This window comes from Mus caroli, chromosome 9 (assembly GCF_900094665.2).
Source record: "Mus caroli chromosome 9, CAROLI_EIJ_v1.1, whole genome shotgun sequence".
NCBI lineage: Eukaryota > Metazoa > Chordata > Mammalia > Rodentia > Muridae > Mus > Mus caroli.
The window spans coordinates 41,196,979-41,217,459 of record NC_034578.1 but is presented as its reverse complement, the minus strand read 5'-3'; the positions used below and the strand labels follow the sequence as shown (position 1 = coordinate 41,217,459).

The following is a 20,481-nucleotide window of genomic DNA, read 5'->3' as shown; positions in this document are numbered from 1 at the left end:
CAGCAACCACATGGTGGCTCACAACCATCTGCAATAGGGTCTGATGCCCTTTTCTGGTGTGTCTGAAGAAGAGAACAATGGTGTACTCATATACATACAATAAATAAATATTTTTTAAAGTAAAAGATAATAAAAATTGAAAAGGAAAAAAAAAAGTCTTTTTGAGTTGTTCTGTGCAGTGGACTTGAGCGAAGAGGCTGGCTATGTCGCAATCCTAATTCCCGCCCAGAGGAAGGCACCGCCCCGTCGAGGGAGGGCAGCGGACGTGACGCAGAGCTCAGCAGGTCCTGCAGCCGGACTGAAGTGCGGGCTCGGGCCCCATGTGCCTTCAGTCCCGGCCGGCCCAGGTCGCCGGCTTCTGCAGACTCCAGGGGACCGCAGCGGCACTGCCGCGCCTGCGCCCTGGGCGGAGTCATGTCCGGTAACGGCGGCGCGGCCACAACCGCGGTGAGTTCTGAGCCGGTGACCGATGACCCGCACTTCTCGGGACTTTCTGGGTGCAACGATTGGCTCCCGGTTGCCATGCTCCCGTCGTCTATTGGTCGGAATAGTTAGCTGTCATTCCCCCCCCCACACACACACCCCAAGGTTTTTTTTAAAGGGCCAGCAACTAGGTTGCCCTAAGGCAAGGAAGGAGTGATGTCGAGCAGTGGGGGCGGGGTTGTGAGTGGAAAGGTGGTCGGCCCTGGGATTCCATCCCTGTAGGCTCTGGCTGGATCTCTGTGGTTCCCGGCCAGTAAAGGATTATACACAGACAAGATCCTTTTCACGAAGAAGGGGCTGAGGCAAATCCAGCTATCTCGGAATACGATCCACTTCATTCGGGGAGAGCACACCCCACTTAAAACTGTATACAAACATCTTGGAGGTTACACGCCTTCTCCCGTTCTCCGTTATGGAAGTCACCCAGCCTTAGCCACCCACAAAAGTCCTAGTAGAGACACACCTGAATTGCTATTGTGAGCGGGGGGCGGGGGAGGGAACCCACCCCTGGGCCTTGTCATTTCTGGCCTGCCTGGAAAGTTCTGAACTTGTGTTCAGGCTGCCTGAGATAAAGCTGAGCTGGGAAGCCTGCTTATCTCCTGCCCAGGCGGTAAGCAGTAGTCTTGGCTATGAAAACATTTTTAGAGCACTGGGTTAGGGTAGGAAGGCCTGGATTTCAGCACCCACTTTCTGTCTGTTCGTAGCTGTGAGATGTTTAGACAGTAATTTGACCGCTCTGCATCTTTGCTTCTGTGACACGGGTGGAAGTACCTACCCTGTCTAACCTAGTAGGCTCGTTGCAAGGACAATATGCAGACATGGCTCAAATGCTGTTCTGGATCAATTAATTAAAAAACAAATTGTTTGAACTTAGTTAGCAATTCCTTTCTATGGGCTCCCTGTTGTCCGAAATTTCTGTGTTATTTCAAGCCCAGATAAATTTGCAAAGGCTATCTCAGAGTCATTTGTTGGAGGAATCTTTGCAGTGGAGTAGACTGGAGTCCGAGAGCAAGTTTTCACCTCCAGTGACCAAGAACTTGAGTGTCTGGTTATAGAAGAGCCTGTGAGATGAGGAACCTGGTGCAGGGAAGGGGGGCAATCTGTACAGTGACTCCTGTCCCCTTTGTATCAGACTGCAGAACCCAGTTCTACCTGCTTGGCCCTAGACACCTTTATCCAAGGCGCCTTAACAAAAGAAAGAGGTGTGTCCTTTTGAGCTCTTGGTTCTGGCTTAAGACACCAGAGGAAGCCTGTAGGCAATGACTGTTAGGCAGTTTATTCTTGTAGTCTTCTGGGACTTCTTGAGGCATGAGGTGGCCTTTAATTTAACAAGCCCTTGATGGGATGATGTTCCCAAAGTCACCCAGCCAAAGGGATGAAAGGGCTGTACATTAGCTTGGTTGATTTCAATCCTTGTAGGAGTACATCCTGGTGGCACTAAAGGATGCTTAGTGTCTCACCCAGGGCTTAGTGAGGCCTTCTCAAGTGCCTGAGTTGTCGTGGACAGTGAGCTTGTTCTCTAGCAATGGGAGGCTTCGGCTGTCCTGCCCCAGCTTCTGTGGGCCCCACCCTCCGGCAGGGCCCACCCTCACTGTGCTGAGGCTGATGGGCCTTATCATTTTGCCCACCTGGCTGTGTGCAGCCCTCCCACTCAGAACCTCCTTGGCCAGGCTGAGCTTTGGGGCTCAGTGTCCTGTTGCTGCTGCTACAACAGATCCTATTCCAGCTTTTCCTCTGGTCTCTGCTTCTCTGGATCCCGTAGGAGGACAGAAGGTACAAAGGAAGATTCAAGGACCAGTCCTGAGAGTCTCTCCCTCCTAGCAACCTCACCTGCCTAGGACCCGGGAGTCCTCTCTCCTAAGCCTGTGATCCTAGTTCTTTGAATAAGGAAAAGATGATAACCTAGGGACTTTCTTCTGCAGGAAGGAAACGGCTCAAAGATGAGGGTGATTCGAGTGGGCACCCGTAAGAGCCAGGTGAGTACAGACATAGCGCATTGCCTCAAGAATTGTAATGCTCACAGGGTCACTAGTGGGACCCAGAGACTCACAGGATCACTAGTGGGACCCAGAGGCTCACAGGGTCACTAGTGGGACCCAGAGGCTCCCAGGGTCACTAGTGGGACCCAGAGGCTCACAGGGTCACTAGTGGGACCCAAAGGCTAGCATCGAGCAAATAAGAGTGTGTGAGAGTCAATTTCATGGGGGATGGCAGCTCACTTCCTCTGAAAAGAGAGTCTCCGGAGCAGGGAAATGATTGGGGTACAGAGAAGGGACTCTCAGGGCAGGCCCTTCTCATCCTCATGTGAGAAGTCTAACCCCTTTCATAGCTTTCTTGGTCCATATGAGGGTCTGAGCCTGGGGCAGTGGCCAGGGGAGGTCAGAAACCATCTGAATCTCTTTCCCCAGCTGGCTCGCATACAGACTGACACTGTGGTGGCGATGCTGAAAGCCTTGTACCCTGGCATACAGTTTGAAATCAGTAAGTTTTCTTGAGAGGAGTGATTGGTAGTGAATGGGAATCCAGTGAACCGGAGGACAGGGCATCTCTGGCTTTGCCTGTGGTCAAAGCCTGCCTGTAAGACTGTTCTGGCTGCTTGTGAAGGGAAAGAAAGATTGTCTCCTGTGTGCATCTCCTCCAGTTCCTGGGCTAGCCTGACATTTCATACTTTCTGCTCTGGGTTCTTTTATGAGTATTTCTGCTTTTTCTGTCAGTGTGTATATCTGAGAGAGTTAGGGGCTGGGTCTTCTATGCCTCGGACTCCACAGGGAATCCAGTCAAGGCCTGAATGAGGGGTGACTCAGTAGGTGTTAATGGGTATCTGATTGACTCTCCTCAGTTGCTATGTCCACCACGGGAGACAAGATTCTTGATACTGCACTCTCTAAGGTAACGCCAGTCCTTGTCCCCGTTCTTCTTGTCCCTCTCCCACGTGTAAGGGGTTCACTCTGAGGCTCTCTCTTGCCTGGCAGATTGGAGAGAAGAGCCTGTTTACCAAGGAGCTAGAAAATGCCCTGGAAAAAAACGAGTGAGTGAGGATGGAGGAATGTGATACCCCGAGCCTAGAACCCCAAAGTGGCTCCCCAATATTGGCAGGACTGTCGGGTTAGATTGTGGAGCTCACAGGCTTTCACAGAGCAGAGAGCCTTGCCTTGGAGTAGCCTAACTACCTGGGGAATCAGACTGTCTGGGGAAATGGGGTAGAGTAGTTGAGAAGAGACCAGGTCTTAGATCTTAAGATGCTATCTTCCTGAACAGCTGTCAAGGATGCTGGGGTGGGTGGTGAAGGTAAGGTCACCTACTCAAAGCCTCTCTCTGTGTCCTCCCCCTGTCGTCTCCAGAGTGGACCTGGTTGTTCACTCCCTGAAGGATGTGCCTACCATACTACCTCCTGGCTTTACTATTGGAGCCATCTGCAAGTAAGTGGGGAGGACATGGATGGGAGGGAGGGCCCTGGGCAGGGATTAATCCTACTGTGGGAATCTTTGAGTTTTGTTTTTTTTGTTTTTTTTTTTTTTCCCATTTGGAACTTGACCACTTAGCCCGCTATTTTGAAGGTTGTCAGACATAAAGTGTGGCAGGAAAGCCAATTGGTTGGCTATTTAGAGTTTGTGAGTTGGGCTCAGTGGCATGGACCTGAAATCCCAGCTACTGGGGAGGCTAAGACAGGATCAGAGATTCTGGGCCAGCCTGGGCTACAGAGGGATTTGAACCAGCCTGAGGAACTTAGATTGTGCCTTAGGGGCACCAGAAGGCTAGTTTACAGTGGCTTAGGTGGTAAAGGCATTTGCTGTCAAGCCGATGACCTGAGTTCAGTCTGTGGGGTCCACTTGGTGAAAGAAGAGGGTTGAATCCCACAAGTTGTCATCTGACTCATACATACATGCTGTAGAATGTTTATGCTCCTCATCCCATCAATGAAAGTGGAAACAATCAAGAAAATGAAATATAAAACCTGCCGGGCGGTGGTGACACACGCCTATAATCCCAGCACTTGGGAGGCAGAGGCAGGTGGATTTCTGAGTTCAAGGCCAGCCTGGTCTACAAAGTGAGTTCCAGGACAGCCAGGGCTATACAGAGAAACCCTGTCTCCAAAAACAACAACAACAACAACAAAAAACCCAAAAAAAAAACCAAACAAACCAAAAACCAACCAACCAAACAAAATAAAACAAAACAAAAAAAGAAAAAAGAAAGAAAGAAATACAAAATGTTTCCAAAGAAAATAAAATGAATTTGGCCTGGTGGCTCATGCCTATAATCTCAGCATTCAGGGAGCTGAGGCAGGAGGGTTATTGTGAGTTAAAGGCTAGCCTGGGGTACAGAGAAAATTTTAGGTCAGCCTGGCCTAGAGTTAAGCCCTATCTCCAAATGCTAATACCTTTATTTCATCATTTGCTTTGCAGACGGGAAAACCCTTGTGATGCTGTTGTCTTTCACCCAAAGTTTATTGGAAAGACCCTGGAAACCTTGCCAGAGAAAAGGTGAGTGGGCCTAGTGTGCGGGGGAAAGAGGGCTGGACAGTGGAGAACAGTTGGCAGCCTAGGTTAAGTTTAATTCTAAACTCTCTTTGAGCAGTGCCGTGGGAACCAGCTCTCTGAGGAGAGTGGCTCAGCTACAGAGAAAGTTCCCCCACCTGGAATTCAAGAGTATTGTATCCTTTCAGAAGAAGGAGGGGAAAAAGAGGGAAAAAAGGACCTTCCTAAGCAAGTGGTCCATGCAGTCAGGGGGTCGTCTTTCCATCTGTCCGTCCACCTACCCATCCATCCATCCATCCATCCATCCATCCATCCATCCATCTATCCATCCATCTATCCATCCATCCATCCATCCATCCATCCATCCATCCATCCATCCACACATCCACAGTCCTTTAATGTTTTCCTTTTTTTTTTTTTCCTGAGACAGGGTTTCTCTGTAGCCCTGGCTGTCCTGGAACTCACTTTGTAGACTAGGCTGGCCTTGAACTTAGAAATCCTCCTGCCTCGGCCTCCCGAGTGCTGGGATTAAAGGCCTGCGCCACCACTGTCCAGCACCCTTTAAAATGTTTTCTTAAACTCAGGCCTGGCAATGAGGACAATTGCAAAACAAACATGGTTCCTCGTTCTATAGAGCTGACATGTTAGACAGACGGGCAGGCACTGCAGTACAGGTCATGCTGACCGGTGACCACTCCTGGGTGGCAGGGACAGAAGGTGTTTCTGCTTTTACTTTCTATGCTGCTAAGTGGTTTTGGTTTTTACAGTGAATATGTGATATGTTTCATAAAACTGATTTTTAAAACAGTGTGTCGTGGGGCTAGAGAGATGGCTCGGTGGTTTACAGTGCTGGTTGGTTTTCCAGAAGACCCTGGTTCAGCTGCTAGCACTCACTCACGCCTTGGCTCACCACTACTTCCTATTTCAGTTCTAGGGGAACTGATGCCCTCTTCTGGCCTTTGAAGAATGGCATGCAAAACACCCATGCACATAAAACTAAAATAAAACTTAGCAAGTTCCAGCACAGCCACGGCTACATTATGAGAGCCTATCCAAAGAAGTCTTTGTTGTTGTTGTTGTTTTGTTTTTTTTGTTTTTTGTTTTTTGTTTGTTTGTTTGTTTTTCGAGACAGAGTTTCTCTGTGTAGCCTTGGCTGTCCTGGAACTCACTTTGTAGACCAGGCTGGCCTTGAACTCAGAAATCTGCCTGCCTCTGCCTCCCGAGTGCTGGGATTAAAGGCGTGCTCCAACCACACCTGTCTCCAAAGAAGTCTTTTTATTTATTTTTTATTTTATTTTGTTAGTTAGTTAGTTTTTCAAGGCAGGGTTTCTCTGTATAGCCCTGGCTGTCCTGGAACTCACTTTAGACCAGCCTAGCCTCCAACTCAGAAATCCGCCTACCTCTGCCTCCCAAGTTGTGGGCTTAAGGGCATGTGTCACCACTGCCCAGCTTTTTTTTTTTTTTTTTCATTTCTACCATTTTTCTAGATGGGCTTTTTCTGTATAGCCCAGCCTGTCCTGGAACTCTCTCTGTAGACCAGATTTATCCTTGAATTCATGGAGATCTGTTTCTGCCTCCAGTGCTGTGTTTTAAAGGTGTAGTATACCCCACCACTCAACAAAAACAAAAGTTTTTAAAAAGTTAGCTAGAGGGGGGAAAAGAGACTGTGGGGCAGAGGGTGCACTGGGTAGGTCTTGACTTCTCCTTAGCAACGCTCCACAGCGGGGAAACCTCAACACCCGCCTTCGGAAGCTGGATGAGCTGCAGGAATTCAGTGCCATTGTCCTGGCTGTGGCTGGCCTACAGCGCATGGGCTGGCAGAACCGGGTGGGCCAGGTAGGAGCTGCCCTGTTCTCCTTCCCATTGAATCTGCCTCTCTCCTGCCTTGATTTCTTCCTGACCATTCTGCCAACAACACTACAAGCCAGGCTAGGGATATTGGGACTCATTGCTGGACTTCCTATCTGTGCCTTCCCCAGGCTTCCTAGATTGGCAAACCCTAGCTCACTGCCTTTGAACATCCCCTATCCCACCATCTTGTCTCTCTCTACAGATCTTGCACCCAGAGGAATGCATGTATGCTGTGGGTCAGGTAGGGTTCATAACCTTTGGCACCTGCTATCCATCAAATAAGATGTTTAGAGAGGGACAGGATTTGGTATGCATAAGACCCAGGGAAGCAGGTAGAGGTGTGTTTCTCATGTTTAGCTCTATTACTAGAGAAGATCAGGCCTGTTGTTTTTTAGGGAGCCCTAGCCGTGGAAGTCCGAGCCAAGGACCAGGATATCTTGGACCTAGTGAGTGTGTTGCACGATCCTGAAACTCTGCTTCGCTGCATTGCTGAAAGGGCTTTTCTGAGGCACCTGGTAAGATGGCCTCCTCCCATGGTGGTGTGGGGAAACCAGGAAGGGCAGTAGGGAGAGAGATTTGTCAAGTACTCTGTATGTAATGTTTTGTATGTATGAGAGGACCTTGATCTGGCCCCTTGAGGTCTGTGGTCAAAAGTGGTGTTAAAGGGGCCCTTAGAGCTCAAAGGGACATATCGTTGCAGGAAGGAGGCTGCAGCGTGCCCGTAGCAGTGCATACAGTGATGAAAGATGGGCAAGTAAGCCAGGGGAAATGCATGAGGGGAGGGACTGTCATTTCCATGTGCACCCAAACATCTAAGTAACTTTCTTTAAATATCCTGGTACAAACATTTTATTTCCTAGCTGTACCTGACTGGTGGAGTCTGGAGTCTAGATGGCTCAGATAGCATGCAAGAGACTATGCAGGCCACCATCCAGGTCCCTGTTCAGGTACTGACTGGGAGATGAGGGAGGAATATAGAACTGCTTGTAATCTTCCTCTCACCAAAATTGTAACCTGTCATCCAGCAAGAAGATGGTCCAGAGGATGACCCACAACTGGTTGGAATCACTGCCCGGAACATTCCAAGAGGAGCCCAGCTAGCTGCTGAGAACCTGGGCATCAGCCTGGCTAGCTTGCTGCTCAACAAAGGAGCCAAGAACATCTTGGATGTTGCACGGCAGCTTAATGATGTGCGCTAACTGGTCTGTAGGGCACAGGAACTCTGGCTGCCACTCCAGTGCCTACTTCTGGCTTCCAAGTGCCCTGTGCTCCTTCACTAGGGGTGTGATTATCCCAGGAAATTGAACCACGGGGTTGTTGAGACTTCCACTTTGGAAGATATGCCTCACCTTGGGGCCTCCATATCTGCCTTTCCCTCAGTAGTTGGGGGCTTCATCTCTTTTAGAGAAAGTCCATGCCAATCTTTGAATGTAACCAATACCACTAATAAACCATTTAGGATGTGGTCCTTCTGATAGAGTTGGGGAAGATATGAATAAACCCAAAGCCCTTTTAAACTTGAATTGAGTCTGAAACCTTTCTGTTGTAAAAACACGCTGTGATTTGCCTCATGTTCTCAAAAAAAGAGAAATCAGCCTTCAATTCCTACAGCCTGTCTTCAGTCAACGGGATCTTCGTGGACTACATAGCCTTTCCCACTCCCATGGCCTGCAGGAAGGGAAGTTACCTTATGTCCCACTCCCTCCCAAGATGTGCCAGGCACATGGCTCTACCACGGAGCTGTATGTCCAGCCCCAGAACTCCAGCATTCAACATTAAACCAGAGACATTTTTTTAAAAAACAAAACCAAACGATCCTTTAATAAAATTAGCCCATTAAATCTCCCCACTTAAGGTTCTAAACTTGTAATAGCTGCAAAAGTTCCAGTTCAGAAGCCAGAGGCTCAGTCCAGACAGGGATTCACCGGCTTGTGCTGGTATCTAGGTGTTTGGGTTGTAGTTGAGTCGCTGGGGAAGAGGGGATGGATGGCTAGGCCCGGCTGCCAGTCGCCTGCGGCAGGTATACAACTCCTGTCCACGGGCCGGTAAGCGTCTCTCTGACCCTTGCCGGGAGGTATTCCTGGAGAAACTGGGTTCACATTACAACGATTTTTGGCCCCGCCACACCACACTGGCCTACGAATGGCGACAGGGTCAACTGGTATGAGGCCAGCAACGGTGACACCGAAGGAAACAATGTGATCCATTTCTCCTTCTCAAAGCCCGGCAATCAAGTCACTTCTCAAAGGTCCAGGCGAGGGCTAAGCACCAAGCTGAAGCAAAGACGCCGGGGCTGTAGCTGAGGAGGGACTAACCTTCAGGCCCACCGCGGCCGGACGTCAGAGCGAGGGGCCGCGACTCCGGGGAGGCGCCGCAGCCTCTCCGCACGGAGCCGCCGTCCACAACCGAGAACGGCGAAGCGATGTCACGAGCTCCGGGATGGGCAGGTGCCGCGGCGTCCGCGTCCTCCGTGGCAGAGCCGGAGGCCGTGCGGGGTAAGGGGAAGAGAGGCGCGAGGGCGTGGAGGTGAAGGGAGGGGATGGGATGGGGACGCGGCAAGTCGCCGCAGCCCGAAGTGGCTCAGCTCTTTCTGTGAGGGAGGTGGTGGCCCTTAAAAGGGCCTTTGTGGAGGTGTGGGGAGGACTGGGCGGCCGCGGCGCGGACTCCCTCAGTACTCCTGAGAGGCCTGCGAGGCCTTCTTGCCGACCGCCGGCGCCTTGGGCCCCACGGTGGCGCTGCTCTTCTTGGGCAGCAGCACGGCCTGGATGTTGGGCAGGACGCCGCCCTGCGCGATGGTCACGCCGCCCAGCAGCTTGTTGAGCTCCTCGTCGTTGCGGATGGCCAGCTGCAGGTGGCGCGGGATGATGCGCGTCTTCTTGTTGTCGCGGGCCGCGTTGCCCGCCAGCTCCAGGATCTCGGCAGTGAGGTACTCGAGCACCGCCGCCAGGTACACCGGCGCGCCGGCGCCCACGCGCTCGGCGTAGTGGCCTTTCCGCAGCAGCCGGTGTACGCGGCCTACAGGGAACTGAAGGCCGGCGCGTGAAGAGCGCGACTTGGCCTTGGCGCGGGCCTTGCCGCCGGTCTTGCCGCGTCCGGACATCGTGTACGAGGTAGAAAGGATGCGAACAACGCAGAGGGAACAGGAACCACCAACCGCCGCAGTCAACGGTCGCCTCGCCGGGCAAGCCCGGCCTTATAAACTCCCTGGACACGCCCCCTCTTTCTCCTGATTGGTTCCTTTTTTAATACCCACCTCTGGTTGGTTGCAATTAACCCTTCGGTGACGCGCCTTAGCAGAGAGAACGCGCCCAGTGATTGGTCCAATTTGAAAACCTTTTACCCGGGGAAAAAGACAAGGCGGAGTGGCCGCAAGCTGGCGGCTGCTCACCCGTGGAAATGGCCAATCCGTGTAGAGCGCGCGAAATTTAAACGCTACGCCGGACAACAAAACCCGAAGACTAGAAGGGTGGAGCTTGGAGCTACCTCTACAGTTTCTGGGAAATTTGAGCCGGCCTTTGGTTTTAAAGGAAAAGGGTCTACACTATAAGCAACTTTCTCCTTCCAGGTTAGAGCACTTCCAATTCCCTCCTCTAACCTGGTAGACGGAGGGTTTATTTGTTCATTATTATTTTTAGGTTTGTTTGTTTGTTTGTTTTTTTGAGACAGGGTTTCTCTGTATAGCCCTGGCTGTCCTGGAACTCACTCTGTAGACCAGGCTGGCCTTGAATTCAGAGATCCGCCTGCCTCTGCCTCCCAAGCGTGGGGATTAAAGGCCTGCACCACCACCATCTGGCTTTTGTTTGAGACAGGGTTTCTCTGAGTAGCCCTGCCTGTCCTGGAACTCAGAGATCAGCCTGCCTCTGCCTCCCTGGTGCTAGGATTAAAGGGAGGGTTTAAAGCAAAGGAATGAAACCTCCTAGGAGTTTAATCCTATGCCAGAAAATGGAGCACTGTGATCTTTTATGCTATCACAAGTTTGTGCTGCGATATTTATTCAACATGTTCTGTCTGGTCTAAGTTTGTGACAGGCCTTTTTTTTGCAAGAAAGGGTCTGATGGAAGAGAGATCGGTTTCCTTCTGGGGAAGGTACCCTGTCTAACCCTTCCAATCTATCCTAAAATGCCTATATAAAAAATAAACATACCAGACTTGGCATATAGTTCAGTGGTAGAGCAGTTAAGTATAAGGAAGCCCCAGGGTTCACTCCTGAAGCACCTCGAAGGTTAAAAAGGACAGAGGGAGGGGATGCTACACTACAGGAACAAGTAAAAGGCAGTCCTTTATTGTCACCATTCTGAGCACATGGCCCTGTCTCTGAGCTTCCCATTCCCAATCACAACACTTCATTTGATAGTCAAATGTGAGGTCGGTCACCTTGGAGTATGTAGCCCTAACTCTAGCCCCTAGCCCAGGTTCTCTCTCAAGGCTCAGGTGAATTCCTTTAGAGTTATCGCTCTGAAAGCTGAGCTACAAATATTTGCATAATAGAGGCTACAAGCCCACCTGGTGAGCCTGCAGATGGGACAGAAAGGGAGGGCATGGCAAGATGAAGAAAGCCCTAGGCAAAGTCCAACTAGCGGACTTCAAGTCCAGCAAGGTGTCCATCCAGGATATCAGTAGTCACAGATGGCAGAAGCTGAGAACAAAAGTGTCAGCGAGGCCTGGACCAGAGGATCATCTCGGACCAGACAGAGGCTGGCCCTGGCTGAGGTCCAATGGAGACTGTGAGGTAAAGGGCAGCTGTCAGGGAGCTCAGTCATCATAGAAGAGTCGGACGAGTTGGTAACGAATGGAGAAGGTGGCGGCGCTGCTTAGGACCTGGGAGAAATGGACTGGAATTAGAAGCAAGGCCAACAAGAGATGTAAATGCCATGGCATTACTAAGGCCCACCCTGAGCTGTACCTGCAGAAGCAGCAGGAGCAGGGTGAGGTTTCTCTCATGTGTAGGCCCAAAGACTTTAAGTAGCAGGTTGATGAGGGTCATGTTGTTACACTCAGTGAAGGCACCGTCCTCACTCTCACCTTGGTGAACTGTCACTAACCGGAGGTTCTCTGCTCCCTGCAGGGACCAGGGGTGAAGATGACTTCAGTTATGCAGATCTACTTCACGAATAGGGATCTTCTAGATGTTCCCAAACTCCTCTTAGGCCTGAAAAGGCCTACGTTTCTCTTTTCCCAAGTTAAGGATGGCGGCCTCGGGCCCTACCTCCTGTTACCTTGTTACCTTTAAAATAAAGGTGCCCAGAAAAGAGAGGTTCTTGGTCTTGAACCTGGAATAGCTCATCTCCAGTTTGCCTGTCTTTGCATTGAATCTGCAATGGGAAGATAATTTCATTGGACTGAATCAGAGACCTCTGCACCCTGGTTACTAAGAAGAGTACTGAGGCCAGGGGTGGTGCACGCCTTTGATCCCAGCACTGGAGAGGCAGAGGCAGAGGCAGGCAGATTTCTGAGTTCGAGGCCAGCCTAGTCTACAAAGTGAGTTCCAGGACAGCCAGGGCTATGCAGAGTACTGAGTACTTAGGTACTTAGTACTTATGTACTGGAGTTGATTTCTGGCTCGGATGCTTACGCCCAGGTGATCAGGGCTGTTGTAAACATTACACACTATGTAAGTAAAGGAGCTTCGTAAATTACAATGGGCTACCCACATACAGTTGGCTTGTCTTTCCCCTAACTTTTTTTTTTTTTTACATAGGAAATGCAAGTTGGCTTTAGCTATCCCAAGTCAGAGACTATGATGACCCTTGAAGACCCCAGAGTGGTTACCTGGGCATCCGGTGTCGAGGGCAGGGGATGATTTGGAAGAGCTGAGGCAGCGAGTAGAGGAAATTGAATACTTGTGGCATAAAGAAGAGCACCATGGTCTTGCTGAAGTGTCCCAAGATCCCCACCACGGCAAAAGTCATGCCCGCAAAGTAACAGAAGGTGTCTCCCACAAACACGCGGGATGGGTACCTGTGTGGGAGAGAGGATTTCAGCCAATGGCAAGAGTTGTTACTGACTCTTTCAGTCACTCGCTCTGAGTAACAGGCCAGCCTTGACCCTGAGTTCTAAAAGAAAGGCTGTTCCAGAAACTCTGTAGGCCCCACAGCCCCCAACTCATCTATTCCTAGGGGCTACACATCATTTGTTCCCAACTCCTGCAGGATAGGCAGGGATTCCACACCAGCACCAGGCTGCTGTGTAGCTCACTGGGCAAGCAGTCACCTAGCGAGTACAAGGTCATGGATTTGATCCCAAGCACGAGGGTGTGCAGATGGTGGGGTGAAGGGTGGGATCTAATAGCACATGCCTGTAATTCAAGGCCAGCCTGACAACACTGTAAGTTCAATGCCAGCCTGGGCAACTTAGTAAAACCCTATTCTCAAAAAAAAAAAAAAAAAAAAAAGTCTGGGGATACAGCTAAAATCTTAAGTACTTGCTTAGCATTAAGACCTCAGATTTAATACCCTGTTCATAAACACACACACATACACCAGACGAATGCTTGTGCTCACACAGGAGTGGCAAACTACTACCAACGGCAGAGCTAGAGAATATCCACCAAAAGTATGCGCAATTTTAGTCTCTTCATTAGAAGCTGGGTTATGTCAAGACCATCTCTGCCACATACATCAATCATTTCCTCTCTCATCCATAGGCCTACATACCAGTTGTGGTACAGCAGTCCCAAGGTGGTAAAGAAAAATGGAATCATGAAGTAAAGGGAAAAGATATGATCATCTCGATAATCACCTTTGGAGCAAAGCAAACAGAAGGGAGTCAGTGCCGCCATCCCGCTGTGTGCCTGGGTCTCATCTGGATCTAATTTATGTTCCCAGCCATTAGGAACACGGCACCCAAGTCACTTCCAAGACCAACTCTACCCCACCTTGCCACTGCTGCTCTCTGACTTCCTATGTAGCCAAGTCTGGCGGGCACCTCCCATGTGCTGGGATGACAGGTGTTTGCCACCGTGCCCAGCTCTAACTTCCCCTTTCACGTCACCCAGGCCGTTCCCGATACACTCATTACTTTCATTGACCTATAAAAAAAAAAAGCTAACAACAGGCTAGAAAGATGGCTCAATGGTTAACAGCACTAGCTGCTCTTTCAGAGGTCCTAAATTCAATTATTCAATTCTCAGCACCCACATGGTGGCTCACAACCATCTTCTATAACTGTAGTCTCATCGAACCCGATGACCTCTTCTGGTGTACAGATAAATGTACATGCAGATAAAACATCCACATGCCTAAAATCTTTTTAAAAACAAAACATAAAAAAACAACCAAAAAGCTAGTGACTCCTAATATTCAGAAGACACAGGAATATCTCCTGGTGTAAGACCAGCCTGGGCTACATTGTGAGTCCCAGGATAGCCAGAGGTATGGAGAGGAAGAGAGAGACAGAGACACAGAAAGAGACAGAGAAAACAACAGAAAACCTAGTGACTATCTTAAATGTGGTTTAAAAATTCCAGCTGGGATTTGATTGAATACCAGTTTTATTTCTTGGCTGTGTGAATTTGAATGACACATTGAATTTTGATAAGCTTCCATTTATCTGTCAAAAACTGGGTACTCCCAGTTATACAGAGTCATTTAATTTAAATGAGACAATGCTTTAAAAGTGCTTAGCTTTAGCTGGGAGACAGAGGGAGGCACACATCTCTTTACTCTCAGAACTTGGAGCTCTGTGAGTTCCAGGGCAACATGGTACATCCCTGTCTCAAAACAAAGTGCTTAGGCTTAATAAGCACTTGTTGATGTCCAACAAGTCCAAAAGTAACCTAATACTCAAACTTGGGCTTACATAGAGACTAAGACTTTGGAAATCATACACCAGAGGGAACCGTAAAACATTTCAATATGAGGGGCTTATTTTAGAATTTGTTTTGGGTAATTTGGGAAGGGAGAAAGGAAGTAGACATGTGCTCCAAACTGGGAGCACAGAAGGCCAAATACATGAATAACTTTTATTTTTTTAAGAGTAGGAGGAAGCCAGGCGTGGTGGTGCAGGCCTGCAATTCCAGCCCTTAGGAGACATACAGGATGATCATAAGTTTGAGGCTAGCCAGGGTTACATGGCAAGGCTGTTTCAAAATAACAAAACAAAAGGAAGCAGGAAGAACTAAATTGTTATTGGAAAAAAAGCTGTACCCTCTCATGCTAGCTGAGGGATGCTGGTCGTTTTTATATTGCCAGGTGTTCTGGGTCTGTCTGCAATCAGACAGGGTTAGGAAGGGAAGAGTCTTTCCCCACTATGGTCAGAGAGTGATCCTACCTGTGAAGCTATTTATGTCCAATAGAAATAATTGGTCGCCGGGCAGTGGTGGCGCACGTCTTTAATCCCAGCACTCGGGAGGCAGAGGTAGGCAGATTTCTGAGTTCAAGGCCAGCCTGGTTTACAGAGTGAGTTCCAGGACAGCCAGGGCTACACAGAGAAACCCTGTCTCGAAAAACCAAAAAAAAAAAAAGGTCTAGCTATTCATGACCATCAAGCTATAAACGACAGCATTAATGTTTTTGTTTCTCATGCTTAATTCCTTATTGCTGTGTACAAATAGCTCCCATTCTAAAATCACTGTTGTCTTGTCATTCCCCTCCCACCCCCCACCCCCCCCACACACAAACACACAAGAAACTCTATAAATTCACACCAGGCAATTCCCTTAACACCCAGACTTCTCCTTCTCCCCAATCTCACCTACCTTCCAGTTCCACCAGGTTGAAGACAATGATAGAAGCAGAGATGACTAGTGACTGACCGGCCTCTAGGCCATTAATGCCCGCCAGGATGTTGATGGCATTGGTACAGAACACTGCAAACAGCCCCATGTAGATGTAGTACAGGATCCCTGGGGGACACAGCGAGGAGTAGGATTTGGATTTGCTTGTTTACAGAACACAGCACAGGATGAATGGAACACCAGAAAGGATCCAAGTAGGCAAGGCCTAGTAGTCTAGGCCTATAATTCTACTTGGAAGGCTGGGACAGGAGGATTACCTGTTTAAGGCCTACCAGGGCCAAATAAGTTCAAGGCAATTTAGTGTGTGACTGTTTGTTTTGTTTTTTAAATATTTATTTATTTTTACGTATATGTATTTGTTATTTTATGTATACACTGTAGCTGTACAGATAGTTGTGAGCCTTCATCTGGTTGTTGGGAATTGGATTTAGGACCTCTGCTCTCTCAGGTCAACCCTGTTCCCTCAGTCCCAGCTTGCTCTGGCCCAAAGATAAGTACACTGTAGCTGTCTTCAGACACACCAGAAGATGGTGTCGGATCTCATTACAGGTGGTTGTGAGCCACCATGTGATTGCTGGGATTTGAACTCCAAACCTTCGGAAGAGCAGTCAGTGCTCTTACCTGCTAAGCCATCTCATCAGCCCTATGACCCTGTTTTGTTTTTGTTTGTTTGTTTGTTTGTTTGTTTAAATACAAAACAGAGAAAGGAAAAGCTTTGATAATAAGTCTTAGTGCCAGCATGGCTTCCTGGAAACAGGAAGGAAATAAGAGATAGGGAAGAAGGAGGGAAAAGAGAGAAAGTAGATACAAGGACAGAAAAGAAATGGTTGATGGGGATATGGACCACCAGGAGGGGTCCTCTATTGGGCCCTCAGAGGCAAGGGTACCGGAAAGTAGGTGCCGCAGGGGCAGTAGTGGCAGGGTTACTCACCCACAGGGGCAGTAGTGGCAGGGGTTACTCACCCGCAGGGGCAGTAGTGGCAGGGTTACTCACCCAAGTCCAAATGCAGGCCCAGAATCCAGCGGAAGGGCTTGGGCACCACGATGGTTGTGTTGCCAAAGTTTGTGAAGTAGACCATGAGGAGAGGTAGTGAGGCAGCTGTGGGCAGCAGCACCTTGTGGCGCCAGCGGAGATTGAGGACATCGTCAGCAAACCCCAGGAAGATCATGCAGCAGATGGCAAGGAGGGCACCTATTAGGGCCACAAACTGGGGGAGAAGTGGGCATTTAATGACTCACACCTACTTCTACTCTGTCAAGAATTCCTGTCTTTTCCATTTTTTTTTCCTTTCGGAGTTGGGGATTGAACCCCGGGGCCTTGCACATACTCACATAACTGAGAAAGCGCTTTACCACCGAGCTATATCACCAGTCCAAGAATTCCTGTCTCTATGGTTGTGGCCACAAGCATCCTTTTCCCAAATCCAAATAGCCCCAAATCAAGTGCCCGGCCCCAGCCAGCCCGCTAATAACTTCCCCACTGGTGCACTTACTTCATGGTGGGGGAATGCCTTACACTGCTCCTCCACAAAGCAGTTCAGGAAGGGGAAAGGGATGAAGCAGAAGAGGATGATAAGGAAAACAGCACCGCTGATCACTCCCTGGGACTCTGGGCTGCGGCCCAGCCGGAAAGGGTAGAGGAGGAAGAAGAAAGGGGCGTGGTCACTCACAATAGTAGGGGTTCCAGTAAACTAAAGTGGCCTTCTTCTCAGGATTTTGTTTGTTGGGGAGTAGGGAGAGTGTGCACAGGGCAAAGGATACCTACCCCTCTACAACTCCTGACACCCAACAGTTCCATTCCGTCCTTCCCAAGGATAGACAACTTTAATGACCTCCCAGAGTTCTGGGTGCCTAGGTTAGCTTTCCGGCCAGTGCAAAGCCAAGCACCTCAGTCCTTGCACCTGTCCTGCACAACCCTGCCCCCCCCCCCAACCCAGGACACTCCCGTGCGGTTACTCACATCTGCTGCTGACTGAGCTTGTTGAGGTCCTTGCCACAGAGGCGCGCGGCGATAAAGTGGCTACGGAAGGCAGGGATGAGGGTGACTGTAGCCACAAATCCCAACAGCGAGCCGATCAAATTTACCAGCAGCGGCAGCGGCAGCGGCAGGGGCAACTCCGGGAAGGCCCACATGGTGACTCTCCGGTGGCCGCCGCCCCGCCGCCTACTCAGCTAACTGGTAAGCCAAGAACAATCCCGTGGCCTCGGCAGCCGGCAGTGCGGCTCCCAACCCGCAGAGGATTCCGGCGCCAGCGGGAACAAAATCCAGCTAGGATCTGACCCTCCCTCCTGACCAGCAAGAAGCTCTTAGGAAGCAACCTCGGCTCTGCCCCGCTGCACCTACCCATTGTTTCCACCCGGATCTTAATTGCGAAAGAACTATCGCTGCTGAAGACCGAAGCACCATTTTTAAAACGGGCACTGGAGCCTGACCGGTAGTGTTATTTTAAACAAAGCTTTAGTTCTAAAGCAGCGGTCCCATTAGCGTTTTGAAAACTCAACTGAAAAAAAATACAAGAACGTGGATACTCTCGAAACAATCATATTGTGCAGCTCAGAGTGGAAATAGGCTTTGCCCAGTTCCAACATGAACGCTTCCTCGTACCACGTGGCTGACACCGCTTGTTCTGTGCTTCCACGTCGTCTCCCTCGCAGGTCGGGTTTAAAGGGCTAGCAGCCTGAGCTTAGTCTGGGATGCCCTGGGGCTGGAAATATGGCTACTGAGAGCTGGCCGTGGTCAGGAAGAATGTGAGTGTGGAAGCACACCCGCTCTTTGCAGGAAAACTGTTGCCGACGGAAACACTGGTTCCAGAAACTCAGGCACAATCTGGAGGGCTTTTAAAACCTGGGAAGCTCAGACACTCAAAAAGCCCCTCCCGCCCTTTTTCTTGTTCATGATCCAGGTACATTTCCCACAACCCACCCACCTTCTGCCTCCACTATAGCAGTTTGTTGCTGGGCAACCTACGGCTGCATTTCGCCAGGAGGAAACTGTTTGAGCGTTCAGGTCTTCGATTAAAGTAGGGATTAAAACTTGATGTTGGATCACAGCACTGTGCCAAAGCTTTCCAAACAGAGAGACAGAAACCGACGCATTGCAAATAATTGCAGGAGAGCTTGTCCATACCTCCAGTGAGCTTGTGGGTCTCCTCCCAGTCTAGTTTCTTCCTCCCAGTCACTTGCCTTTTGACACCTGTACGCGCTAGTAGCACAGCCATTCACTGGAATATTGATCCCTTAGGTGGCAAATGTTTTCCTCAGAGAGAAATCCACCAAAGAGAGTTAGGGAGTTGACAATAACATGGCGTTTTGTCCATCCCCTTTTGAATTACAGCATACTCCTAGAATCAGGATGAAGTTGACACTACTTAGGTCAAAGAACTTCTTAAGGACTGGAGAGATGGCTCAGTGGTTAAGACTGCTCTTCCGAAGGTCCTGAGTTCAAATCCCAGCAACCACATGGTGGCTCACAACCATCCATAACGAGATCTGATGCCCTCCTCTGGTGTGTGTGAAGACAGCTACAGTGTACTTAGATATAATAAATAAATCTAAAAAAAAAAAAAAAGCAGGGCGGTGGTGGTACACGCCTTTAATCCCAGCACTTGGGAGGCAGAGACAGGTGGATTTCTGAGTTCGAGGCCAGCCTGGTCTACAGAATGAGTTCCAGGACAGCCAGGGGTACACAAAGAAACCCTGTCTTGAAAAACCAAAAAAAAAAAAAAAAAAAAAAAAAAAAAAAAAAAGAACTTCTTAGGTTCCTTTTTCTGAAAATCAGGTATGCAATGTCCATTCAACTTGGAGATGGCTCTTATTAACACTAAAAGCCCCATCTATGTCCCAAATACACTCTACTGGATAGTATAGTAAGTTTTGTTTTTCTTGTGTGTTGTAACACATGCAAGCCAACATCAGGGAGGCAAATGTTTTCCTCTCCTCTGGTGTCCCCTGAGGCATAGGACACAAAGAGACCTGTATACCAGGCATCATCATGCATGATGAGTGAGGAAAAAAAAAATAGGGATTGGAGTGCACGAGGACGTAAGAGGGAGGGAGGGGGATATTAGCTTACAACATTTCCATAGTTGGAGGGGAAGGGTCTTCCAAACCGGGAGGCTGAGCTACACAGAGCAGGTGGGGAGGAGGGAGCTCCTGAAGTCCCCAGAGGAGAGAGCACTCAGCTATCCTGCTGATTGGGAGTAGGCTGAGACTCCCTGGAGGTGTGAGAGACAGTCTGTATCTTTATTTATTTTTTATTACTATTATTTTTATTTGGAGGCCAATTCTAATTAAGCTTCTTTTCCAAGCTGGCCTGAAGCCCTGAAATCTCTTTGTTTCTTTCTTCTCAGAGACCACTATCTCATCCACCAGCCACCTAGGAGGGGTGAGAACTTGTTTAAAGACCAGGCACTAGGGATTTATGTGCCGGTCCATCAGAAGAGGTTATGTGGATATTTGTCATATAATCAGAATCATTTTGCTCCCGGGGCGATAGTGCTCCACCTGGCTCACTTGGAATTTTGTGGCTTTCCTGGTAATGGTTGAAAGCTTGGGCCTGAATCCTGAAGTGGCACCTTTGGAACTCCCGAATCTGCTGAGTTGCCGTTTTCCCTGTGCTGAGCAGAGAGCACACAACTCAGCAGTCTTGAGTGCCTCCCAGCAAGCAAGGCCGCCAACCTACTATTAAATCAACTGCCTGACAAAGCCTAGCTCAGATACGTTTCCATCAGTGTAAAAGGACCATGAGAGAGCTCTGCAAAGTCTGAGGCAAGGCCTACCTGTGGCCCTGTCCTTCCCCTCTGCCCTCTCTACTTTCATTCTGACTACCAAAAGTCATCAACTGGAAGTAAAACCTAACATTTCCCAGTCCTTTGGGCTGACACGAGTTTTGAGAAGTGAAAAATAATGTAGAGAGTCGTAGTGGCCACTTGACTG

At 49.3% G+C, this 20,481-nt stretch overlaps 3 protein-coding genes across 4 annotated transcripts; 1 reads left to right on the top strand and 2 right to left on the bottom strand.

The window, feature by feature from the left end:
• Positions 1-234: 234 nt before the first annotated feature.
• On the top strand, positions 235-8,335 carry Hmbs (hydroxymethylbilane synthase). Its single transcript, XM_021171909.1, has 14 exons — positions 235-447; positions 2,406-2,459; positions 2,892-2,964; positions 3,323-3,372; positions 3,456-3,511; positions 3,825-3,902; positions 4,890-4,967; positions 5,062-5,137; positions 6,684-6,797; positions 7,015-7,053; positions 7,208-7,327; positions 7,513-7,566; positions 7,673-7,759; positions 7,838-8,335. Exons 1-14 carry the CDS (start codon positions 415-417, stop codon positions 8,009-8,011), a joined length of 1,086 nt encoding a protein of 361 aa, XP_021027568.1. The 5' UTR covers positions 235-414; the 3' UTR covers positions 8,012-8,335.
• A 273-nt stretch (positions 8,336-8,608) lies between these two features.
• LOC110301573 (histone H2AX) lies at positions 8,609-9,990 on the bottom strand. The gene has a single exon (XM_021172086.2). The coding sequence runs from the start codon at positions 9,910-9,912 to the stop codon at positions 9,481-9,483; it is 432 nt and encodes a 143-aa protein (XP_021027745.1). The 5' UTR covers positions 9,913-9,990; the 3' UTR covers positions 8,609-9,480.
• A 1,076-nt stretch (positions 9,991-11,066) lies between these two features.
• Positions 11,067-18,692, bottom strand: Dpagt1 (dolichyl-phosphate N-acetylglucosaminephosphotransferase 1). 2 transcript variants are annotated; one of them, XM_021172758.2, is made up of 10 exons: positions 18,674-18,692; positions 17,507-17,566; positions 17,040-17,160; positions 16,541-16,754; positions 15,508-15,654; positions 13,466-13,550; positions 12,582-12,770; positions 12,037-12,124; positions 11,716-11,871; positions 11,067-11,630 (listed from the first exon to the last, which is right to left on the bottom strand). In XM_021172758.2, exons 4-10 carry the CDS (start codon positions 16,713-16,715, stop codon positions 11,565-11,567), a joined length of 906 nt encoding a protein of 301 aa, XP_021028417.1. In that variant the 5' UTR covers positions 16,716-16,754; positions 17,040-17,160; positions 17,507-17,566; positions 18,674-18,692; the 3' UTR covers positions 11,067-11,564. The 2 variants fall into 2 exon arrangements, with proteins under 2 accessions (XP_021028417.1, XP_021028416.1); XM_021172757.2 differs by lacking the exon at positions 18,674-18,692 and having other exon boundaries at positions 17,507-18,129.
• Between the last annotated feature and the right edge of the window lie 1,789 nt (positions 18,693-20,481).